Raw genomic sequence first — 20,079 nt, 5'->3', positions numbered from 1 at the left:
GGGGGCTCTCCTTGGGGTGGGGACAAAGTCGAGAAAGAAACCATCCCAAAATAAGGTCACAGTCAGGTGACCGTGACCGATGCCGGGGGCGGGGAGCAGGGAGTGTTACTGGAGGCGCTGCCCCGGCCTGGGGGTCAGAGCCGGGGGGTCAGAGCTTAGGGGTCAGAGCTGGCTGCAGGAGTTAATGAGGCTGGCGTTGGAGGAGGAGGGGGCTCCATGTGGAGGGACCAGCAAGTGCAAAAGCCCCGGGGCAGGAACGGGCGTGGGGAGCAGCGAGCTGGCCCCTGTGGCCAGAGCAAAATGACCGAGCGGGGAGAGAGAAGGTGGAGACATAGTGAGGGGCCAACCAGCTGGAAGTTTGGGGTTTCTCCTGAGAGCGATAGGGAGCCACGGGCGGCTTTGGAGCAGGGGACACGCAGCCTGATCTCGATGTAAAGATTTTAAAGTCCCTCGGACCCTGCATCCCGGGAGGCTGCAAGTAAGAAGCATCGTCTGAGTCACCGTCTTGGTTGCTCTTGGGTGTTCTCTGGCGGGGACGGGGGCTGGAAACCAGGTGAGCCGACTTCTCTGCTTTGTGTGTCTGCAGTTTCACTTTGCTTGAGGGGTTACGATGAATCAATTCTTGTGCAAAACCTGAAAGATCTAGAAATAGGTGAGATGGTGTTCACAGCAGCGTGAGTCACAAGAGCCAGAAGGGGGAACATCCTAGATGTCCATCCACAGAAGATGGATGCGTACAACGTGTCCACCCACACACTGGAGTATGACGCAGCCATGAACAGGAGTGAGGCCCTGACACAGCCACACTGTGGATGGACCTCGAACACACGACACTCAGTGAGAGACCCAGACACAGAAGGACACACGGTGTGTGATCCCATTGACGTGAAATGTCCAGAACAGGCGCATCCACAGACAGAAAGTGGGTTCGTGGTTGTCAGGGGCTGGGGAGGGGGATGGGCCTTCCTGTAGGCGTTGATGGAATGTTCTGGAACTGGCTAGAGGTGATGATTGCACAACCTTGTGAATGCACTAAATGCCTCTGAGTTGTTGACTATAAAATGGTGAGTTCTCTGTTTTGTAAATTTCACCTCCGTAAATATCTTCTTAAAGATTTGGAGAAAAGTAGGCTGCAGGCTCACTGGTGCCTCCTCCCTCCACGGACCCCCCCGAGCGGCCGGGTTCCACCGAGGCTCCGCCTGGTGGCGTCTATCTGTCCCCTCTGACCCTCAGCAGCGGAGTCGCCGGGCGGTCCCGCGGGGCACGAGGTGTGGGGGCGGCTGCTGGTGGGGCGTCTTCCCGCCCAGGCCTTCGTGAACCTGTCCCCGCAGCCTGGTTTCCCATCCGCCGTCCCGGACGGGGTAAAAACGCGCCTTTTTAGAACTTTCCCGTGCTCGGGCGTCTCTCTGCTGTTTCCGTGTTTGCACCAGACGGTCGTCCCCGGCGCTGGGCACAGGCCATTCCAGGTTCGCCCTGATCTTGGTCCCTCTCTAGGACGGCCGCCTCCGTCCCAGGGTCCTTGCCGGCCCAGTGGCCGCCTCCCGAGATGGGGCCCCACGGACTTTGGAGCCGCCTGGGTGGCGGGAGGGGGCCTGAGCAGACACCATGAAGGGGCAAAGGTCGTCCGGGGGCCCCGTGGACGGGCGGTTTCTTTATAGCCGGGGCCCCTCTGCCAAGGCCAGACACCACCCCTGGGCTCCCTGGGCTGGGAACCTGCACACTGTCGCCCAGGTGGGGCCTTCTGGTGGCACCGTGACCTCCACCTGGGGCCGGGCCCTCCCCGCAAACACGTCCCCCAGCCAGTCCCTCACTCTGTGGGTTTGCTGGTGGCAGTGGGGCCTTTTCCTCCGACTTCCAGGCTGCAGGCTGGGGCGGGGGTCCCACCCCGGGGTGGGCTCCATGGCTCCAGAGGGGCCTGCTTGCCCCTGCAGGGCAGCCGAGGGACCCCCACAACTCCGGGGTTGTCTCGGCCTGGTCAGCATTGTCACCCCGCTGACCCCGGCCGTGGTGGTAAAAATGCTTAGCATTCCCAGGACACCTCTCAGCCGGCCCCCCAGCACCTCCCTCCTCCCCCACCAGGCCTCTCCACACCCCTCTGCTGGCCGGCATTAAACCCACATGCGGCAGGAGGCAGGGGTGAGAGGGTGAAGAGGGGCCAGGGAGATCCGGGAACAGCCTGTGCAAAGGCCCTGGGGTGAGGGCGTGTGCGTTGTGCCCAGGAAGCAGGCACGAGGCTGCGGCTGGAGTGGAGGGAGGCCAGGGCCAGGCGTGAGAAGAGAGGTCTTTGCTGGGTGACGGCAGCCGTAGGAGACTGTGGGGCAGGGGGGTCACGCTCCGACTTCCCGGAAAAGCCCCTCTAACTGCTGAGTCCGGGGGAAGTGGGGGAGCGTCGGCCCCACCTGCTCTGTGCCTCGGTTTCCCCTTCTGTGAAGTGGGTGGTGCTGGGGAGGGGAAGACGCATGCATGGTCAGCCTGGCCTTGGTAACCGGGGAAGGGACACCTTCCATCGCCGGGCGAGCCAGGGTCGGTGGCACGTCTGCATTTGGGGAAGGGTCAGCGGCCCCGTCCCCATGTCACACTGAGAAATCAAGGTCCGTTTAACAAGCATTTATTAAGCAACCGCTGTGTGCCCGGTTCTCCACATAGGCCACCAACAGACACAATTCTGAGGTTCCCCCGGGCGGACGGACAGCCCGGTGTGGACGTCCACGCGGCTCGGAGGTGGGAGCCAGGGAGGGAGGGAGGCCCCAGAGCGGTAAATGTGTCCAAGTGTGTGACAGACGTGGAGACAGGGCGGTGGTGGCGCTGTCGGCCGGCGGGGCCCCTGGCGGGACTACGTTCGTGGAGAGACTTGGACGCGGGGCAGCCGGCGGCTGGAACAGCATTCCAGGCAGGAGGAACCGCCAGGGCAGAGGCGGGGAGAGGGGCTGGTGGGGTCCCCTGGGACCATGTGGACCCTGGGGGGGGTGGTCTTCAGGTCAGGCAGGGGCCGGAGCGAGACCTCGTGGTCAGAGGCCACGGGAAATCAGGCTGCAGGGAGGGCAGAGTGGGGCTGCTTATCTCGGCCCTCAGCCCGAGGGAGGGGTTTCCGGAGGTTTCTCCCCATCTCCAGCCGGGGTTTGCGGCTCTGGGTATGGCAGCGGCCCATGCAGCGCCTTCTGGTCCGCCTTGGACCCGCGAAGCCAGGAGGGACCGAGGCCTGGGCTCTGCGTGTGTCGTGGCCCAGAGAGAGGCTTGCGAGGACAGGCAGCCGGGCCCACTGCCCCCGAGGGGAGCCTGGACACCGCCATGGGGGGTCTAGACACCGCCCGCAGTTCGCTCATCCCTGGGGCCTGGCAGGCTGGCCGGGGCGGACACACCCGCGGGGCTGCGGAACTCGGGGCCAGAGCCCCATAAAGCCGGGCGGCCTTTCCTGCCGGCTTTGTTGTTGGCTGCCCACAGCAACGGCTGTTAAAGCCGCCTCCCCCTCCGGCAGCCGGGGGTCCTGCACAGCCCCCTTTATGGCCCCGCACAATGCCCCGGCCCACTGGGGTCTGACTGTCCCACCACAGTCCGCCCACCATTTGGCCTGGGGGTTAGCAGCTCCCTGCCGAACCAGCCCGCCTGTGCCCGTGGGTCGCGGGGCAGCTGGTCCCCACCCTGAGCCTCGGTTTCCCCGCCTGGAATATGGGGGTCACAATGGTTCCCGGCGCCGAGGGTGAAGCTGTCGTGTTTGTTGCGCACTGTCCTCAAAAGGTGGGGAAACTGAGGCAGGAGGGTCTCTTGTGGGGGCCAGGCCAGGGAAAAGGGGTCGGGGAGGGCAGACCCCCCGTCCCCCCAGGTCAGGATCTCAAAGGTGATGTTGTCCCCTCGTCAGGAGGGGCCTGAGGTTCACGGGCCCCGTATGAGCCTCTTGGGGTGGCCGTAACAGATGACCACTAAGCAGGAGGCTCAGACCAGAGTTCGTGCTGTGCGTCCAGGAGGCCGGGCGTCCGAGATCACGGGGTCACAGGGCCACGCTCCCCCCAGGGGCCCCAGGGGAGGGTCCCTCCTGCCTCGTCCAGCTTCCGGGGTGTGGCCACATCACCCCGATCCTGCCTCTGTGGTCACGTGGCCGTCTCCCCATGTCTCTGTGTCCCCCTCTCTTATAAGGACACCCGTCGTTGGATTTAGGGCCACCCCACTCTGTCTGGAATGATCTGCGCTTAACTGACAACATCTCAAAGGCCCCATTTCCAGATGAGGCCCCGTTCCGTGGTTCTGGGGGGACGTGAATCTGGGGGCACCTGTCGTCTCAGCCGAGACCCCCACGAGTCCGTGTGAGCTCGCTCTCTGCCCGGCCCGGCCCCCGTGGCAGCTGAGAAAAGTGAGGGTTCATTTAACGAGCATTTATTAAGCCACTGCTGTGTGCTCGGCCTGTTCTCGACACAGGCAGGAAAACAGAGTCCCTGACGTTCTCCCGGGCAGAGGACAGGGGACCAGAAGTGTGGCCGTCCACGGCTCCGTGGTGGGAGGCTGGTGGGGGAGGGGTGCGGGGTCCCCGGGGGCGCACAGGGACAGGGGCAGAGAGAGCCAGGACGGGGCAGGGGCGAGGCCTGGCGGGTGCACGCCCACGGGAAGAGCCACCTGCGGGCCCCCGCACCCCTCGGGCAGGGGAAACAGGGCCTCCCGGCCGCCATAAATCAGCACAGGAATGCGGCCGGCCAGCCCGGCCAGGCGGGGCGGAGACAAAGGGCCAGCCTCGACCACCCAGGTCTGGGCTCCGGCTCCCCCGGCCCGTCCCCCAGAGGCCCCACTTTGTCTCCATTGCACAGATGGGGAAACTGAGGCCCAGGGAGGGGCAACATGGCTGAGGGGTGGCCGGCCCGAGGACCCCGCCTCCCCAGGCCCCGGGGATGTCCCACGCAGAGGAGCTGGGCGTCGGCTCGTGCTGGGGCCCTGATGACGGATTATCCTGGCCAGGCTAATTGATGGTTTTAAGGCCCCCCGCAGTCCTGATCCCTCAGTCCCGGCGGCCATGGGGGCCGCATTCCCAGGAGCTTAATTTGAAGCCTGCTCTTTGCCGCTGCCCGTCCTGGGCAAATCCCCCCCAGCTCCGCTCTCTAATTATCTCTGCCGGCTTCCCCCGCCCACCGGCACCTGGGAGCTGATGGTCAGCGTGGCCGGGGCCCCCTACCCCGCACTAGCCCAGAGAACCCCGACAGTCCGGGGCTCATCTGCCTCTGGGCCTCAGTTTCCTCTTCTGCAAAACGGAGCCGACCGTCTGGGACGAATTGTGTCCCCCAGAGTGACAAGTTCAAGACTAACTCCTGGTACCATCAACGGGCCTTGACTGGAAACAGGGTCCTGCGGATGGAATTGAGTTAAGATGGAGATGAGGGGGGTGGCCCCAAGTCCAATGAGGGGTGTCCCGTAAGAAGAGCGACGTGTGGACGCAGACACAGGGAGAGGCCACGTGATGAGGGAAGCAGAGACGGGAGGGCCAGGGCCGCGAGTGCGGGGACCCCGGAGCCCCCTGAGGCTGGACGAGGCAGGAAGGACCCTCCCCTGGGTCCTCCGGGGGGAGCGCGGCCCCACCCGCTGTGATCCTCTGGCTCAAGGACTCGGGGAGAATAAAGCTCTGTGGTTTAAGCCGCCCCGTCTGTGGTCATTTGCAACGGCCGCCCCAGGACCCTCGTGCAGGTGTGCCAGCCTCCTCGTCTGAGTGGGCCCGGGTTCTCATATGCTCGGTGGGGTCTCGGGAGGTGTCTGGACTCTGGTGGGGCCAGGGGGACCGGAGTCAGGGCCTGTCCCTGCCAGCAGCCCCCTCAGTCGGCCCCCCGTGCGCTGGGGACGCGGCGCCCGCGCCCCCCTCTGCACCGACTAACTGTCCCCTCCCCGCCCTCACAGCTCTACGAACTGGACGGGGACCCCAAGAGGAAGGAGTTCCTGGACGACCTGTTCAGCTTCATGCAGAAGCGAGGTGAGGCCCGCCCGCCGGCACGGCCCGGAAGTGGCACAGCCTGGGCTGTGTCAGAGCGGCAGGGAGGGGCTGGAGGCATCGGGAGTTTCTGATGGGGGAGGCACGGCCCAGCCTGTGGGTCAGATGGGGGAGGCACGGCCCAGCCTGTGGGTCAGATGGGGGAGGCACGGCCCAGCCTGTGGGCCTGAAGGGGGAGGCGCGGCCCAGCCTGTGGGTCCGATAGGGGAGGCACGGCCCAGCCCCACAGTCTGATGGGGGAGGCACGGCCCAGCCGCACAGTCTGATGGGGGAGGCACAGCCCAGCCTGTGGGTCTGAAGGGGGAGGCACAGCCCAGCCTGTGGGTCCGATGGGGGAGGCACGGCCCAGCCCCACAGTCTGATGGGGGAGGCACGGCCCAGCCTGTGGGTCTGAAGGGGGAGGTGCAGCCCAGCCCTCGGGTCCGATGGGGGAGGCCCAACCATGAGCATCTCAGGGGTAAGTCCTTGGGGTGGGGTCTCGCCCCCATCCCAGAGCTGACCATCCAGGCTCCGTCCCTTGCTGCTGAGACCGGATGCAGGGGGTCCCATGGGGTCCTGGCTCCCAGGGCACTCCCAGTGGGCCAGCCTCTGTTTGGGGGCAGGGTTGGCCTCCAGTTAGGCGAGTGGGCACTGGGTCGACAGGACGGGATCTCCTGCACAGGCTTCCTGGCCCTCGCGACCCCGAGACGGGTGTCCTGTGGCCACAGGTGCGAGGTCCGGCCCCGGCCCCTTCTCTGCTCCCCACGGGGCCTCACTTTCCCCATCTGTGAGACGGGCCGCAAACAGTCCCGCGTGTGGCGGCGCCCCAAACACGCTGAGTGCTGGGCTGTATTTACTGAGCGCCAACAATGTGCTGGGCCCGAGCCACCTCTGTGGCCCATCCCGCCCTCAGTCCCTTCGCGTCTGGGGTGTCTCAGTGGGGAAACTGAGGCCCAGACACAGGGCGGGCCCAGGGCCCCACCCCTGGAGGGGCAGTCAGGGTGAGCCAGGCCCAGAGAGGGCGAGGGGCCGCCTGGGGGTCTTCAGCAGTGTCCCGGGGTCTCGCCCTCAGCTTGGGGCTGCCACGGGGCAGAGAGACAGGGGTCTGTCCCTGCTGGCCAGGGGGATGGGGTCCCAGGAACGCCCACTGTGGGTGGGTCTCGTTTCTCTGACCCCCGACAGCGCACCTTGGGGGGATTACAATCCCCGCTGTTCAGGGAAGGAAACTGAGGCCGGGGAGGACACCCCCTCTGAGCCACAGAGGCAGGAAGGGGTGGGGCCAGCGGAGCCTCGGGGTCCCCGGGGCCACTGCAGGGACCAGCCGGCCGCCCCTTTGTCCAGGGCCTCTGCTGGCCCCTCCCTCGCCCACAGCTTCTGTAAACACTGGCCGGCCAGGCCCGGCCGGAAGGGAAGGGGACGCAATGGGCCCGGGCTGGGGCTGCGGCCTCCGGATTAACCCCTCCCGTGCCGGGGACGGACGAGTCCAGACCGGTCCTGGGGTGGGGGCCCCTCTCCTGTTATCGTCCAGCCGCAGCCAGGCCTGCCGCCCCCTATGTGGTCAGGGGGACCCTCCCCTGCTCTCTTTATCGGCCCGTCCACACCTGCCCGACCCCCCTCCCACCCCCCCACCGTGGGGCTCTGAGCTCCCAGGCCCGGAGCCCACCCATTCTGCCCAAGACTGGGCACCTGGCCTCCTGGAGGTATTTAGGAAGTGTGGGTGAGGCTGGGCCCCAGACGCGTCAGGCCAGCCCCTGGCCACACAGGGCTGCGAGGTCTCTGTCCAGCCCTGCCTCCCTCACCAAGCCAGGCGCTCCTGGAGGGCAGGAGGCACCAAACTCCTATGCATCCCTCAGAACCCAGCTCCAAGGTCCCCTCTTCCCTGCCATCTCCTTGGACCCTCCCCCTCTGTAACTGGGGGCTTTTGGGGCTGAGAATCTGTCAGAAGCCCCCTTCTCCCTGGACACCGTGTCCTGCATCCCACAAGCCCCTTCCCCTTCGCTCCGGAGGAAAAGGAGTGTTTTTCCCCATATCACAAAGGAGAAGCCCCCAACTGAATCTGTCAGAATTCTCCAGGGCCTGGAAAGGCGGGAGGGGTCCTGCCCGCACCCCACCCTCCTGCTGTTTCCTTGACTACCTCTCCACCCTTCCTTATCGCCCCCATGGCCCGGCCTCCATCAATGCGGCTCTGTGGTCTCCCAGCCCCCGCTCCTTCTGTAAACATCCGTCCAGGCCCCGCCGGCTGCAGAGCGACGCCCGAGGGCCGGGAGGATCTTGGTGTGATTCCTTCTGTTCTTTTTTCCCCCGGAGGCTCTGCCCACACCAGTGTCCTGGGTGCGTGGGCAGCGCAGCTCAGGGTGGGTGGGCTCAGGTCGGGTGTGCTCAGGGCGAGCATGCCATTGACACTTGGTTCTGCTTGTTTTTCTCTCCCTCTTGGACTGAGAAATGGACTTGGGCAGGGAGGGGTGCCTGAGGTCCATTCACAGGGGATTTTGCAACCTGGGAAGGGCCCGGGAGTGGCTGAGGGTGGTGGGAGGTGGTTCCAGAATATGTGGCTTTGGGGGAGCTGGGAACCAGGGTCCAGAGGTGGAGGACATCGTCCAGGCCGGGAGGAGGCGAGCTGGCCCCTCACCCGAGGCTGGACCTTCCTTCAGGGGGTGTTGAGTGCCTGCTGTATCCCACGCTGAGCGCTGGGGGACCCCATGTGGGCAGGACGGCGGGGGGGTGGGGGCATTTCAGTGCCGGGGAGAGAGGTGTCAACGGGGGCTTCTCTGCCCTCAGCCGGGAAGGTGCCGGATGGGGGTAGCTGGGGTCTGAAGACCCTGCGGCCGGGGCTCCTGGTGACAGGGAGACGGCGTGTGTGGGGCCTGGAGGGTCAGGGTGGATGGAAGAGGGGGCGCCTCGCTCCCAGGCTGGCCCACTGCCCCCCATCTACGCTGCTGAGCGGATTAACCAGGCTCCCTCCTTGCCCGCACAGCCCCGTCCCTGGCAGGAGCCGGCCTCCAGGAACGCGGGCGGGTTGTTTTGGCAGCTGTTGGGCTGGAGACAGAGCAGCAATAACAAGGTCTGTGTCTCAGGCGTGACCCCAGGGGGTCCCCACAGCTGCTCCCTCCTCTCTGTGCCCCCTCAGGCCCCAGGTGAGATCTGTGATGAGTCCGGATCACAGATGGGGAAACTGAGGCAGAGCCGCCTCCTCGGTGCTGTCTGCAGCGGGGATCTCACCTGGGTGACTGCCCCCAGGGGACCCTGGGCCACGTCTGGGGACGTCTGTGGGTGTCACACTGGGGGAGCTCCTGGCATCAAGTGGGTGGGGCCAGGGATGCTGCTCAACCCCCCACAGCACCCAGGACAGCCCCCCAGACAATGACCTGGCACCGGTGTCACAGTGCCAAGGGGGGAGCTCGCTCTGGACCAGCCTGTTAGCCACGGACTTGGCGTCTGCTGCGTGTCCTGCCCAACCCCCACCACGGTGATGGCGCCCCTGCCTCACCCTCCCCGCCCCTCCCCGCAGGGACGCCTGTGAACCGCATCCCCATCATGGCCAAGCAGGTGCTCGACCTGTTCATGCTGTATGTGCTGGTGACGGAGAAGGGCGGCCTGGTGGAGGTCATCAACAAGAAGCTGTGGCGCGAGATCACCAAGGGCCTCAACCTGCCCACGTCCATCACCAGCGCCGCCTTCACCCTGCGGACCCAGTGAGTGCCGCCTGAGGCCGGGGTCCGGATGTGTCCTGGGCAGGGGGCGGCACGTGCAAAGGGCCTGAGGCAGGAGGGACCATGGGGTGACCAGGATTGGGGAGGGTGTCCTGAGCAGAGGGGATGGCACATGCAAAGGGCCTGAGGCAGGAAGGATCGGGGGCAGCCGGGGAGTAGCGAGAGGAGGAGGCAGCCAGATGGACCACGGAGGCAATGGGCCACGTGATATGTCTGAGTCCCGAGAATGCGAATTGAGTGCTGATTAGTGACAGGTTGTCATGGGGACAGGTAATGAGACAGAGGGAACAGCATAATCAAAGGCTGTGGCTCCAAGTTCTGATGAGTGATTCCCCGGTGACGATGTGTGGCAGGACAGGGAGGTGGTGCCACGACGGGGTTTGGCTCCATGCCGGGGGCCCCAGGGAGCCACAGGAGGCGTCTCAGGTGCCATCATGCCCCCACCCCACCTGCAGGTACATGAAATACCTATACCCCTATGAGTGTGAGAAGCGGGGCCTCAGCAACCCCAACGAGCTCCAGGCCGCCATCGACAGCAACCGGCGGGAGGGCCGGCGCCAGAGCTTTGGGGGCTCCCTCTTTGCCTACTCGCCGGGCGGGGCCCACGGCATGCTGTCCTCACCCAAGCTGCCCGTGTCCTCCCTGGGCCTGGCCGCCAGCACCAACGGCAGCTCCATCACCCCAGCCCCCAAGATCAAGAAGGGTAAGAGGCTGCCCAGGACCTGGGACCAGGTCTTGACTCAGCTCCAGCCCAGCTGTGTGACCTTGGGGGGGCGGGGCTGCCTTTTTTCCTCTTTGGGTAACCAGGATGATAAACCCCCAAGTTGGTGTGGAAGAGGGCGGCCAATCTGCCTGTGTGGTGCCCACTGCAGACATTACTAATCAATCACCATTTTTCTCCAATTCCATGCCCACAGCAGGCAGACATTACCAATCAATCAGTTTCTTCCAATCCCACGCCCTTGGCAGACATTACTAATTAATCACTATTTCCCAGTCCACACTGAGGCAGACATTACTAGTTGAGCTCTGCACTCTTTTTTGTGAAGAGATCAGCGCTGTGCTAACATCTGCCAATCCTCCTCTTTTTTTGCTGAGGAAGACTGGCCCTGTGCTAACATCCGTACCCATCTTCCTCCATTTTATATGGGACGCCGCCATAGCATGGCTTGCCAAGCAGTGCGTTGGTGCGCGCCCGGGATCTGAACCAGCGAACCCCAGGCCGCCACAGCAGAGTGCGCACACTTAACCGCTTGCGCCACTGGGCGGGCCCCTGCACTCTTTCCTGATGCTGTGGCAGGCATTGCTAATCAATCCGTTTTCCTCCAATCCCATGCCCTTGGCAGACATCACTAATCAATAGTTTTTTCATCCAGTTCTGTGCCAAGGCAGATATTACAAATCGAGCACAGTTTTCCCATCCTTTGCCCCAGCAGACATTACTAATTAATCACTGTTTCCCTGGTCCACGCGGAGGCAGACATTGCTAGTTGAGCGCTGCACTCTTTCCTGATGCTGTGGCAAACATTGCTAATCAATCATAGTGGCACTGGTTCCATATTCTGCCTGCGGCCAACCCTATTAATTAATTAAGTTTTTTCCCCATCCTTGCCCATGACAGACAGTACTAGTTGATCACCATATCCTTTCCCTTTGAGGTTTAGAATCCTTCTCAACACGCTGTCCCAGCAGACGTCATTGACAATATACGTGGGTCCATCAAATGACCCCTTAACTGTCCTGGAAGCTGTTGCCGGGTGCCCACTGCCCCTTTCTGAGCCCGGCTTTCTCTATGGGTAAAGTGGGGGAAATTATCCCTTCCTTGTAGAGTTTGGGGAGCATTCAGAGTGTAAAATGCCCAGATGCACCGGCCTGGGTAGGCAGAGAGCCCCCCACCCCGAGTCCCCGTTCACGGCAGACATCACCAGTCGATCACGGTCCTCTCTCCCGCTGAGCCTCTGAATCCTTCCTAACACGGAAGCACCAACAGCATGTGTGACAGCGTGGCCTCAGGCAGGTCTGGGCACCGTCAGAGTTCCCATTTCTCATCTGCCACATGGCCCGTGACTCCCTACTTCCTGGGGTTGGCCCGAGGGTCCGAGGTGACCCCATGGTGCCCTGAAAATTCGGGACTGGTCAGATCGAAGGTGAAGGGGGTCTCGCTAACATTAGCTCATTCAGTCCTCTGCGGGCCTCGGTTTACCCCAACCTTGGGGCGTTCCTGGGATACCTATGAGGGGTTATTCAGATCCACTGTGTACTGAAGCTGGGGGGAGTTGGGGGTGCACGAGAATGAGGGGTTCTGACTGAGGGGAGCTCACGAGAGAGCCAAGGCGCAGTGAGCAACAGTTGGAGGCTCCCGGGGACAGGAAAGCTGGTTGATGAGGGGGCCCCTGAGGAGGTGGCGTTGCAGCTGAGGCCAGAAGAAGGAGGCACAGGAGAGGACGCTGCGGAAACGCCAGAGCAGGAGGCCCAGCAACTGCGAAGGCCGGAGTGGGGACACGGCATGTAGAGGCAGTGCCAGGCGAGCAGGGATAGACAGGGGAGGAAGAGTCAGGAGAAGAAGAGACAGCGGGCCCCAGTGGGACCAGAGTGTGTGGGAACAGCCGGGACATTCGTGTCAACTAGGGAGGAGGAGAATGGTTGGGAGCTGGCTCTGGAATTCTGGGTTTGAATCCCAGCTGAACCTCTCTCCAGCTCTGTGGCCTTGGGAAAGTTATGCATCCTCTCTCAGCCTCGGTTTCCTCATCTGTAAAATGGGGATGAGAGGGTTCAGGTAGGATGGGGTTGTTGAGACGGCCCTTCAAGTTGATGGCTTTAGACAAGACGTGGTGAGCTCATTATAATTAGTGATGTCTATAATATATGTTGTTTAGTCTCTTTAACGCTAATGCTGCCTACTACTGTAGTACTGTTACTGTAGCTAGTATTGTTACTTCATCACCAACGTTCCCGTCATGATGGCAGCTACCAGGAGCCTGATATTAGAAAGGATTTTATAGCCTTTGTGTCTATTCAAAAACCTGTCCACTTCCCTGGAGAGGAGGTGAGCACCCCGTCAGTGGTGGTATTCAAGAGGCTGCACACTCCTGCCTGGGGTGGAAGGCAGGGCCAGGCCACCTCAGTTCCCTTCTGGCCACCGACTCCTCTTCTCTCCTGTCTAGAGGAGGACTCGGCTATCCCCATCACGGTCCCCGGCCGCCTGCCAGTCTCCCTGGCGGGCCACCCTGTGGTGGCAGCCCAGGCAGCAGCAGTGCAAGCAGCAGCAGCCCAGGCAGCCGTGGCGGCACAGGCGGCCGCCTTGGAGCAGCTCCGGGAGAAGCTGGAGTCCGGGGAGCCTCCGGAGAAGAAGATGGCCCTGGTGGCCGACGAGCAGCAACGGCTGATGCAGCGGGCCCTGCAGCAGAACTTCCTGGCCATGACCGCCCAGCTGCCCATGAGCATTCGCATCAACAGCCAAGGTATCCTTGACTCTCCGTGCTTCCTGCCTGTGTCCCCAAATAGGGGCCTCAGAGCCATCATACGTAAAGAGTGCCTAGAAAGCAATAAGAAAAAAAAGGCAGACAAGCCAACTGAAGAAATGGGCAGCTGTGACTAGTAAATTTGTAAGAAAAGTTGTTCAACTCCGTCTGGTTGGGGATCCTCACGTTAACAAGGAGATACCAGAGTTTGAGAATATCGATGTTGCTCAGGGTGTGGGGAAATGGGCCCCCTTCGTCAGGGTGGTGGGAGTGTAAAGAGACAACAATTTTTCCATCCCTTTAAAAGTAGACAATGTGTTTGCCCCGTGATCCTACGTGGCGTCCACGGCAGAGCTAGTGCAGCCGTTCGAGGAAACATACAGTCGTGCGTTGCTTAACGACGGGATGATTTCTGAGAACTGTGTCATTAGGCGATTTCGTCGTTGTGCGAACATCATAGAGTGACTTACACACCTAGATGGTGCAGCCGACGACACACCTGGGCTGTGTGGTCCTAATCTTACGGGACCACCATCATGTGTGTGGTCCGTCGTGGACCGAGATGTCGTTATGCGGCACACGACTGGACAAGAACGTATAGCGAGGCCTTGAAGCAACCTGTGTCCATCGGTCGGGGAGTGAATGAGTCGAGTCTGGGCCACTTTGCAGCTGTTAGAAAGAATGAGATGGGGCTGGCCTGGTGGTGTAGTGGTTAAGTGCGCACGCTTCGCTGCGGCGGCTCGGGGTTCGCCGGGTCGGATCCCGGGCGCGCACCAACGCACCACTTGTCAGGCCGTGCTGTGGCTGCGTCCCATATAAAGTGGAGGAAGATGGGCACGGATGTCAGCTCAGGGCCAATCTTACTCAGCAAAAAAAAAAAAGAATGAGAGGACTTGGGCGTGCCGACGTGGCTTGAGACTCATAATCATGAGAAAAGCAAATTTTAGACAAATGCATTCGTGTTCTATAAGTATTTATTGAGTGCCTGCTGTGTGCGTCCGGATCCGGTTATGACGGTGAATGGTGGTGTTTCTCCTCCCACAGCCTCCGAGAGCCGCCAGGACTCGGCCGCGAGCGTGCCCGGCGGCAACGGCGGCAACAGTATTAGCATGTCCGTGGAGATCAACGGGATCGTGTACACAGGTAGGGACCCGCCGCCCCCTCCCCGGTGACGCGGGAGTCCCGGGTCCCCTGGGTCCAGCCGGGCGGCTCGAGTGAGATGCTCTACGTGGTGCCCGCCACGTGGTCCTTTCACAGTCCCGGTGACACGCGTGTCCCCTGTCCCCCTGCAGGAGTGCTGTTTGCCCAGCCGCCGGCCCCCACGCCGCCCGCGGCCCCCAGCAAAGGCGGCGGTGGCAGCAGCCGGGGAGGACACGCTGGGACCGGCAGCAGCGCGGGCGGCCAGGCCGGGCCAGCGGGGTCATCGGGCTCGGCCACGTCTTCTACCTCAACTAACTCATTGCCTTAACCAGCCCCCCACGCCCACCCGGGGCCCGCCAGGCCGGGCAGGGGATCAGGTGGGCCCCGCGGGCCGGGCCGGCGGCAGATACGGGTGGGGGGAGACACCCACCACCGAGCCACAGCTAGCGCCAAAAAGAGAAAGAAAATATATACGTCTATATATATAAAGAAGATTTAATAAAACAGGGGGCGACCAAGGAACACTTGAATTACTCAGGTTTCGGACATTCAGAGAGCAGCGGAGGAGATGGGAAGAGAGGGGGGCTGTTCCCGTGGCCCCGGGGGCCCCACTTGGACTGGACTCGGGGGTCCGGGTCGGCCCCGTCGCGATGTCGGGCCGATCCTGTTTACCTCATACATCCCTGCACTGCGTGTTTTCATTTTTGCCTGTTTTTTTCGCTTTTATTTTTTATTGTTTTCTCCATCACACACTCGCACACCCGGCTCCTTGTGTTGAATGAAGCCCCTGAGCCAAGATGAGTTGAGTTTTTTTTTTTTTTCTTGTTGCTTTCGGGACTTTTTTTTTTTTTTTAAGGACATAGCGCTATTTGAACTCTATGGGGTTTTTAAGAGGTCTCGGGGTGTTGTTTTGTAAATAGTCTATTTTATTCTTCGGGGGAGGAATCGAACCTTAGGAAGAGGATATATATATCTATATATCTATATATTTGTCTTCATTCAGGGAAACTGGACTTGAAAAAGCGAAAAAAAAAAGAAAAAAATCGGATACCTTTTTTATTTTTCCCATGACTGCTTTGGGGGCGTTGCCTGTGGTTGGCGGGCAGCTGGAGCCTGCGGAGGCCGTGAACTCAGGTGCTGGGGCGGCGGGGCGTGGATGCTATGTGACCGTGACATCCCGGGTGCCCCTCGGACCAGCTCTCCCGTCAGGGACCTGCGAGTCTTAACTAGGGAGGAGAAAGTGCTGGAAATGGGTGGAGATGGGGGGCTCCGGCGTCCCAGCCCCCAGGCTCCTGTCTCAGGGATGAAGTGGCTGCAGCCTCTCTGGCCCAAAAGGGCTGCCAGTGGGGCTGTGGATACGGGGACGGGTGAGCCGGGCTTAGCTCAGGGTGAGATTTTGGGGCCACGGCATCCTGCACCCCCCCATCTCCTCCCCTCCACTTGGTCCCTCTGCTCGGGGACACGGTCTCTGCAGGCCGAGGAGGGGCTGCCCCCCAGGACCCCGGCCCCCGTTAGAGGTGGTGTCAGTGGGTTCTGTCCCTCTGTGGGGATGAACTCTCTGTCCCCCGGGTGGCCCTGAGTCTGTAATTGGGCCCCGGGCGCCCGGCCTAACGAGGCCGCGAGGGGCCACCTCCCGGCTCCCCCCCGGGGGCATGGTTGCCTTGGAGACCTGGGGGTCCTGGGGGTTGCTGTCTCGGGGGGCCGTGTCTTCCGGAGGGAACCCCTTCTTTGTTGTATCTCAGGGTCATGACGCCCCCTCCACCCCCCAGGAGCGGGTGGCATGGGCAGGGGGCTTCTCTCTCTGTTTTTCCTTCTGGAAGGTTCCCTCCTCCCCATCTGCCTCCGCAGCAGCACAATCATGGTGGGAGGGGACACAGTCCGGTCCCGCCCAAGAGCTGTCCCCCCAACCCGGCCGGGGAGCCAGGCCGGCCGCCTTCGGCCCGCGGGGGGCCATCCGCGTGAGGGTCCTTCTACCTCAGGTCTGACTTTAATGCCAAAACCCGCTCAGGGCCTCCCAGGGACCGGGACCCTCCCGGCCCCCTGCATCCTGGGGCGCTGGCCTCGGTCCTGCGTGCCTGTCGCGTGTCCGTGTGTGTCAGGGGCCCGGGGGTCGCGTGGGGTGGGTGGTGTGGCCCCCGATCTAACTCAGGGTGCCCCTGCGGGCAACACTGGTGATGGTAGGGCTCCCGGCTGCGGCCACCACCTGTCCTGTCCTGTGGGGGGTTCTGGGGTGCGCTCTGCACCCCTTATGCAAAGCAGGCTGGTGCACCGTTCACCCCAGAATGGGTGGGGCTGAGCAGCACAGCGAGGGCGGGGACCCCCAATCTCAGGGTCAGAGGGCTCCCGGGGGCTCCCCTGCTCCGGAGATGTTGGCGGACGGGCAGCTTCTAGAATGTTCTGTGTGGCCCCTAAACTAGCCACAGGGCTGTCCGGCTGTCGGGCAGGGAGGGGGATGGGGCGTCGGGGCGGCTGGGTTAGTCTGTAATAGTCGTGCATTTGTACAGTCACTTTTATCGCTTTTTATCATTTTTTGCCACTTCTTTCCTTTTTTTTTCTTCCCTCATTTCGTTTTTGCGTTTCTTTTTCTCGGCAAACATGAACTCCGCCTCCATTCCGGACATGTGAAATGTCAGCTTCTCTGGGGTTTGTCCCACGGCGCAGGGACGCACCCCAACTCAGGTGAAAGGAAAAAAAGATACTTTTAAGAAAAAGATGTCAACTACTCTCTACCTCCGGCCGCGGCGGGGCGGCCAGTACCGATTTCAGTTTTTGCAGAACATTCAGGTATTAAAAGGGAAAAAGAAAAAAAAAAAGACAGAAAAACCAAAAAAGAGAAAAAAAAAAAAGGTGTGATTTTGAAATTTAAAAGAACACTGAAAGTTTACATTTTATAACATTATTATGCAGATTGTATTTAAACCAGAAATATTTAAGACAATTGTAACCCTGTAAAGCTGATGAGATATTAAAACAAGACAAGACACTTCTGACTTTTAACAGAAAAAGGCTCCTCTGTGGTTTTTTTCCTCGGCGTCTCCACCCTGACCCCGTCTGGGTCCAGGGGGCAGAAGGACAGAGGCCAACCTAGGGGTCCTCCAGCCAGGACTGTGCCCCTGGGGACACCAGGCCATGTCTGGGGACATCTGTGTTTGTCACATTGGGGACGCTCCTGGCATCAAGTGTGGGGGCCAGGGATGCTGCTCGACCCCCCACAGTGCCCAGAATGGCCCCCCACAGAGAGTGACCCGGCCCCAGTGTCTGCAGGAGACCCCGGCTAAATCATGTCTGAGAGGTGACCCCCCCATGTCACCCTCCTTAAAGTGGGCATGTGTGCCCATTAGCGCCTCCGTGGGCACCTCATGCAAAGTCCCTGTTGTAGGGATTTAGGGGGACACAGGTGTGGCCGGGCCTCCACCATCTGCGTTCTGACCCCCGACCCCAAGGCGTGTGGCCCCAGCCGCTCCTCGCTGGCTCCATTGAGGTTCTCTAAGGAGGCCATGCCGGAGCCTGCCCCCTGGCCTTTGCACAAGCTCTTCTCATAGCTGAGTGCCCGTCCTCCCTCCTTTCCTGGGAAGCTCTGAGCAGCTGGGGTTTCTGTTACCTCTGCTCCACCCCCTCCTCGAAGCCGCCCATTACTGCAGGACATCGGCCTTCTCGGGGTGAAGTGCGTGGAGCTCCCCCACCGCACATGTCCCCCCTCTGCCCCCCGGCCCTGGCCCCTGAGCCTTCTCCCTGTGGTCTGGTTCACTGTCACCTGTCCATACGATGTGGGACCCCAGAAACAAGACCAAGGGGCGACTCAGCCCTCAGGCTGCAGTTTGCAACCCCCTCTGCCTCTGAAGCAGACCAGACAGCAGCCCCGCACGGTTTGGGCCCGAAAACACTTTCTGGGATGTCCAGTCCTCGTCCGCCCTCGCGTCCCCTGCGCCCGGAGGACAGGACGGGACAGGCTCAAGGTCAGCGTGGCTGGACGGTGGGCAGGCCCAGCCCCCTGCCACCCGGCTCTGCTGCCACCGGCTCCAGCCGCGGCCGGCCTGGGCTGGTCCCTTCCGCCTGGTCGGCGCCCCCCGAGGCGGCCTCAGGATGGAGGGAAAACAACCCGGCCTCCTGTCGCAGCCGGCCGGTTCCCACCGCCTCCCGGGCCGCGTCTCACTCCTGCCAGAATTGCGTCCTCCACAGCTCGGCCCGGGGGACCCGGGGGACCAGGAGAGGTCAGAGGACACAGGTCAACCCACCTGCCTCTGGAGCCCCCTGCCCCCCAGGGCGATAAAGGAAATGGGATTTTTTTTTTTAATAAAAGGGCCTTTCCGGCAAACTGGATGGGCCAGTCCGGCATCTTCATTCCTGAGCTGAAGAGGAATTCAGAGAGGGAGCAAGGGGCCCTGGGGTCACACAGCCCCCGAGGGGATGCAGGGAGGGTCGGGCCGCCTCCCCGTCCCGGGCCTCCTGCTCTGCCCTGCTCGTTAGGAGCCGGGAGGCTCCCGGGAGGAGAAGCGAGAAACCAGGTCTGATGAGCGGAGCCGAGGGAGGTGGCCGAAGGGACGCTGGCAAAAGAAGAGAGTTTTCACTCGGGTCGTCTGCCTTCCCACCCCTCCTGAGTGCCCACAACCGGGGCAGGGGCTGCTGGGGGGTGGGTGGGTCTCCTGGGCAGGCGGGACGCCAGAACGGCTGGGTGTGGTTTGGTTCATCGTGTGCACCCAGCACCCGAAAACAGCAGGTGCTCAATAAGTGTGTAGGGAATGAAGAACGCAGGGCTGAGACCCAGGGGGGTGGTGCGGGCCTCCGTGCCTCAGTTTCCCCGCTCCCGCTGCCTTGCCACGCCCTCCCAGCCTTGGCTTTGGGACTGCCGCCCAGCTGGCACCGAGTCCAGCGGATGGGTGGTCCGAGACGCCCCCCAAAGTGTGGCTTTTGTCCTGTTCCTCTGACACAACTGGTCTGTCCTCATTCCGGGAGCCGGCGGGGGTGGGGTGACCTCTGACCTCACTCAGCCGCCAGGCCCAGGCAGAGCTGGGTCCCCCGGGAGGGAGGGGAGGGGGGAGGAGGGAGAGGCCTGCGCGGGGCGGGTCTGCCATCCAGCTGCCCTGCCCTCGGGCCGGCCCGCCCCCGCCCAGCGCCCCTGTCGTGGCCCCACTTCCCCGGAAAGTGACCCCTCACTCTGTGGCTGCACCCCCATCTGCTCAGTTGGTCCCCCTGTACCCCACACCTGCTGGGCCTGCCCCTGTGACCCAGAATCCCGGGAATCTGGAAACTTCCAGGCTAGTCTTCCCCAGATGAGGACACAGACCCGGGGCCCCTGAATCTCCTGGTGGTAGGGACCACAGCGTCCCCGCGTTGCACGTGGGGAAACCAAGGCTCAGAGCTGCGCGGTGACCTACCCGCGGCTCAGAAGTGCCCGGTGCAAGCCGTGAGCAGGTGTTTAGAAGAAGGGCCGCCTCAGTCCATCCCCCCAGGAGCCGCACAGTGTGGCCCTTCTCAAAGTGGGTTCCGCCAAGTACCGGAGATTCAGGATTCAAGGAGAGATGCGGTTTTGGGGAACCGGTGTTTGAAAAGTGTCAACGAGCATTCGGGCGTTTCATTTTTCTTGGTCAGCTTTAAAAACAACAGTTGAAGAACCTGGGGCATCAGCCGGTTCTGGGGGTGGAAATCAGGAACAGGCGTTTCTAGTTCCAACCTGTCTTTGGACTAGGTGGTCCCTGCCTCAGTTTCCCATTTGGCAGCTGCTGGGGGTTTGGACACTCAGTTGTCCTCAACTTATAAAAGTCCTTCAGGGCCGGCCCCGTGGCTTGGTGGTTAAGTGAGCGCTCTCCGATGCTGGTGGCCCGGGTTCGGA

General features: G+C 62.1%; 1 protein-coding gene across 6 annotated transcripts in view; it reads left to right on the top strand.

The window, feature by feature from the left end:
• ARID3A (AT-rich interaction domain 3A) overlaps window positions 1-17,232 on the top strand; it is a 34,703-nt gene extending 17,471 nt beyond the window's left edge. For all 6 annotated transcript variants that reach the window (XM_087425912.1, XM_087425913.1, XM_087425915.1 and 3 more), the window contains exons 4-9: window positions 5,869-5,941; window positions 9,447-9,630; window positions 10,104-10,351; window positions 12,813-13,109; window positions 14,154-14,252; window positions 14,402-17,232. In XM_087425912.1, coding sequence (XP_087282038.1) covers window positions 5,869-5,941; window positions 9,447-9,630; window positions 10,104-10,351; window positions 12,813-13,109; window positions 14,154-14,252; window positions 14,402-14,577 — 1,077 coding nt within the window. In that variant the 3' untranslated portion in view covers window positions 14,578-17,232. The remainder of the gene's footprint in view (window positions 1-5,868; window positions 5,942-9,446; window positions 9,631-10,103; window positions 10,352-12,812; window positions 13,110-14,153; window positions 14,253-14,401) is intronic.
• Window positions 17,233-20,079: the final 2,847 nt, after the last annotated feature.

The sequence above is a fragment of the Ceratotherium simum genome, chromosome 39 (genome assembly GCF_057802395.1).
Source record: "Ceratotherium simum simum isolate JZ-2026a chromosome 39, ASM5780239v1, whole genome shotgun sequence".
Taxonomy (NCBI): Eukaryota; Metazoa; Chordata; class Mammalia; order Perissodactyla; family Rhinocerotidae; genus Ceratotherium; species Ceratotherium simum.
The sequence above is the reverse complement of the archived record's forward strand: the minus strand, read 5'-3'. Positions and strand labels throughout refer to the sequence as shown.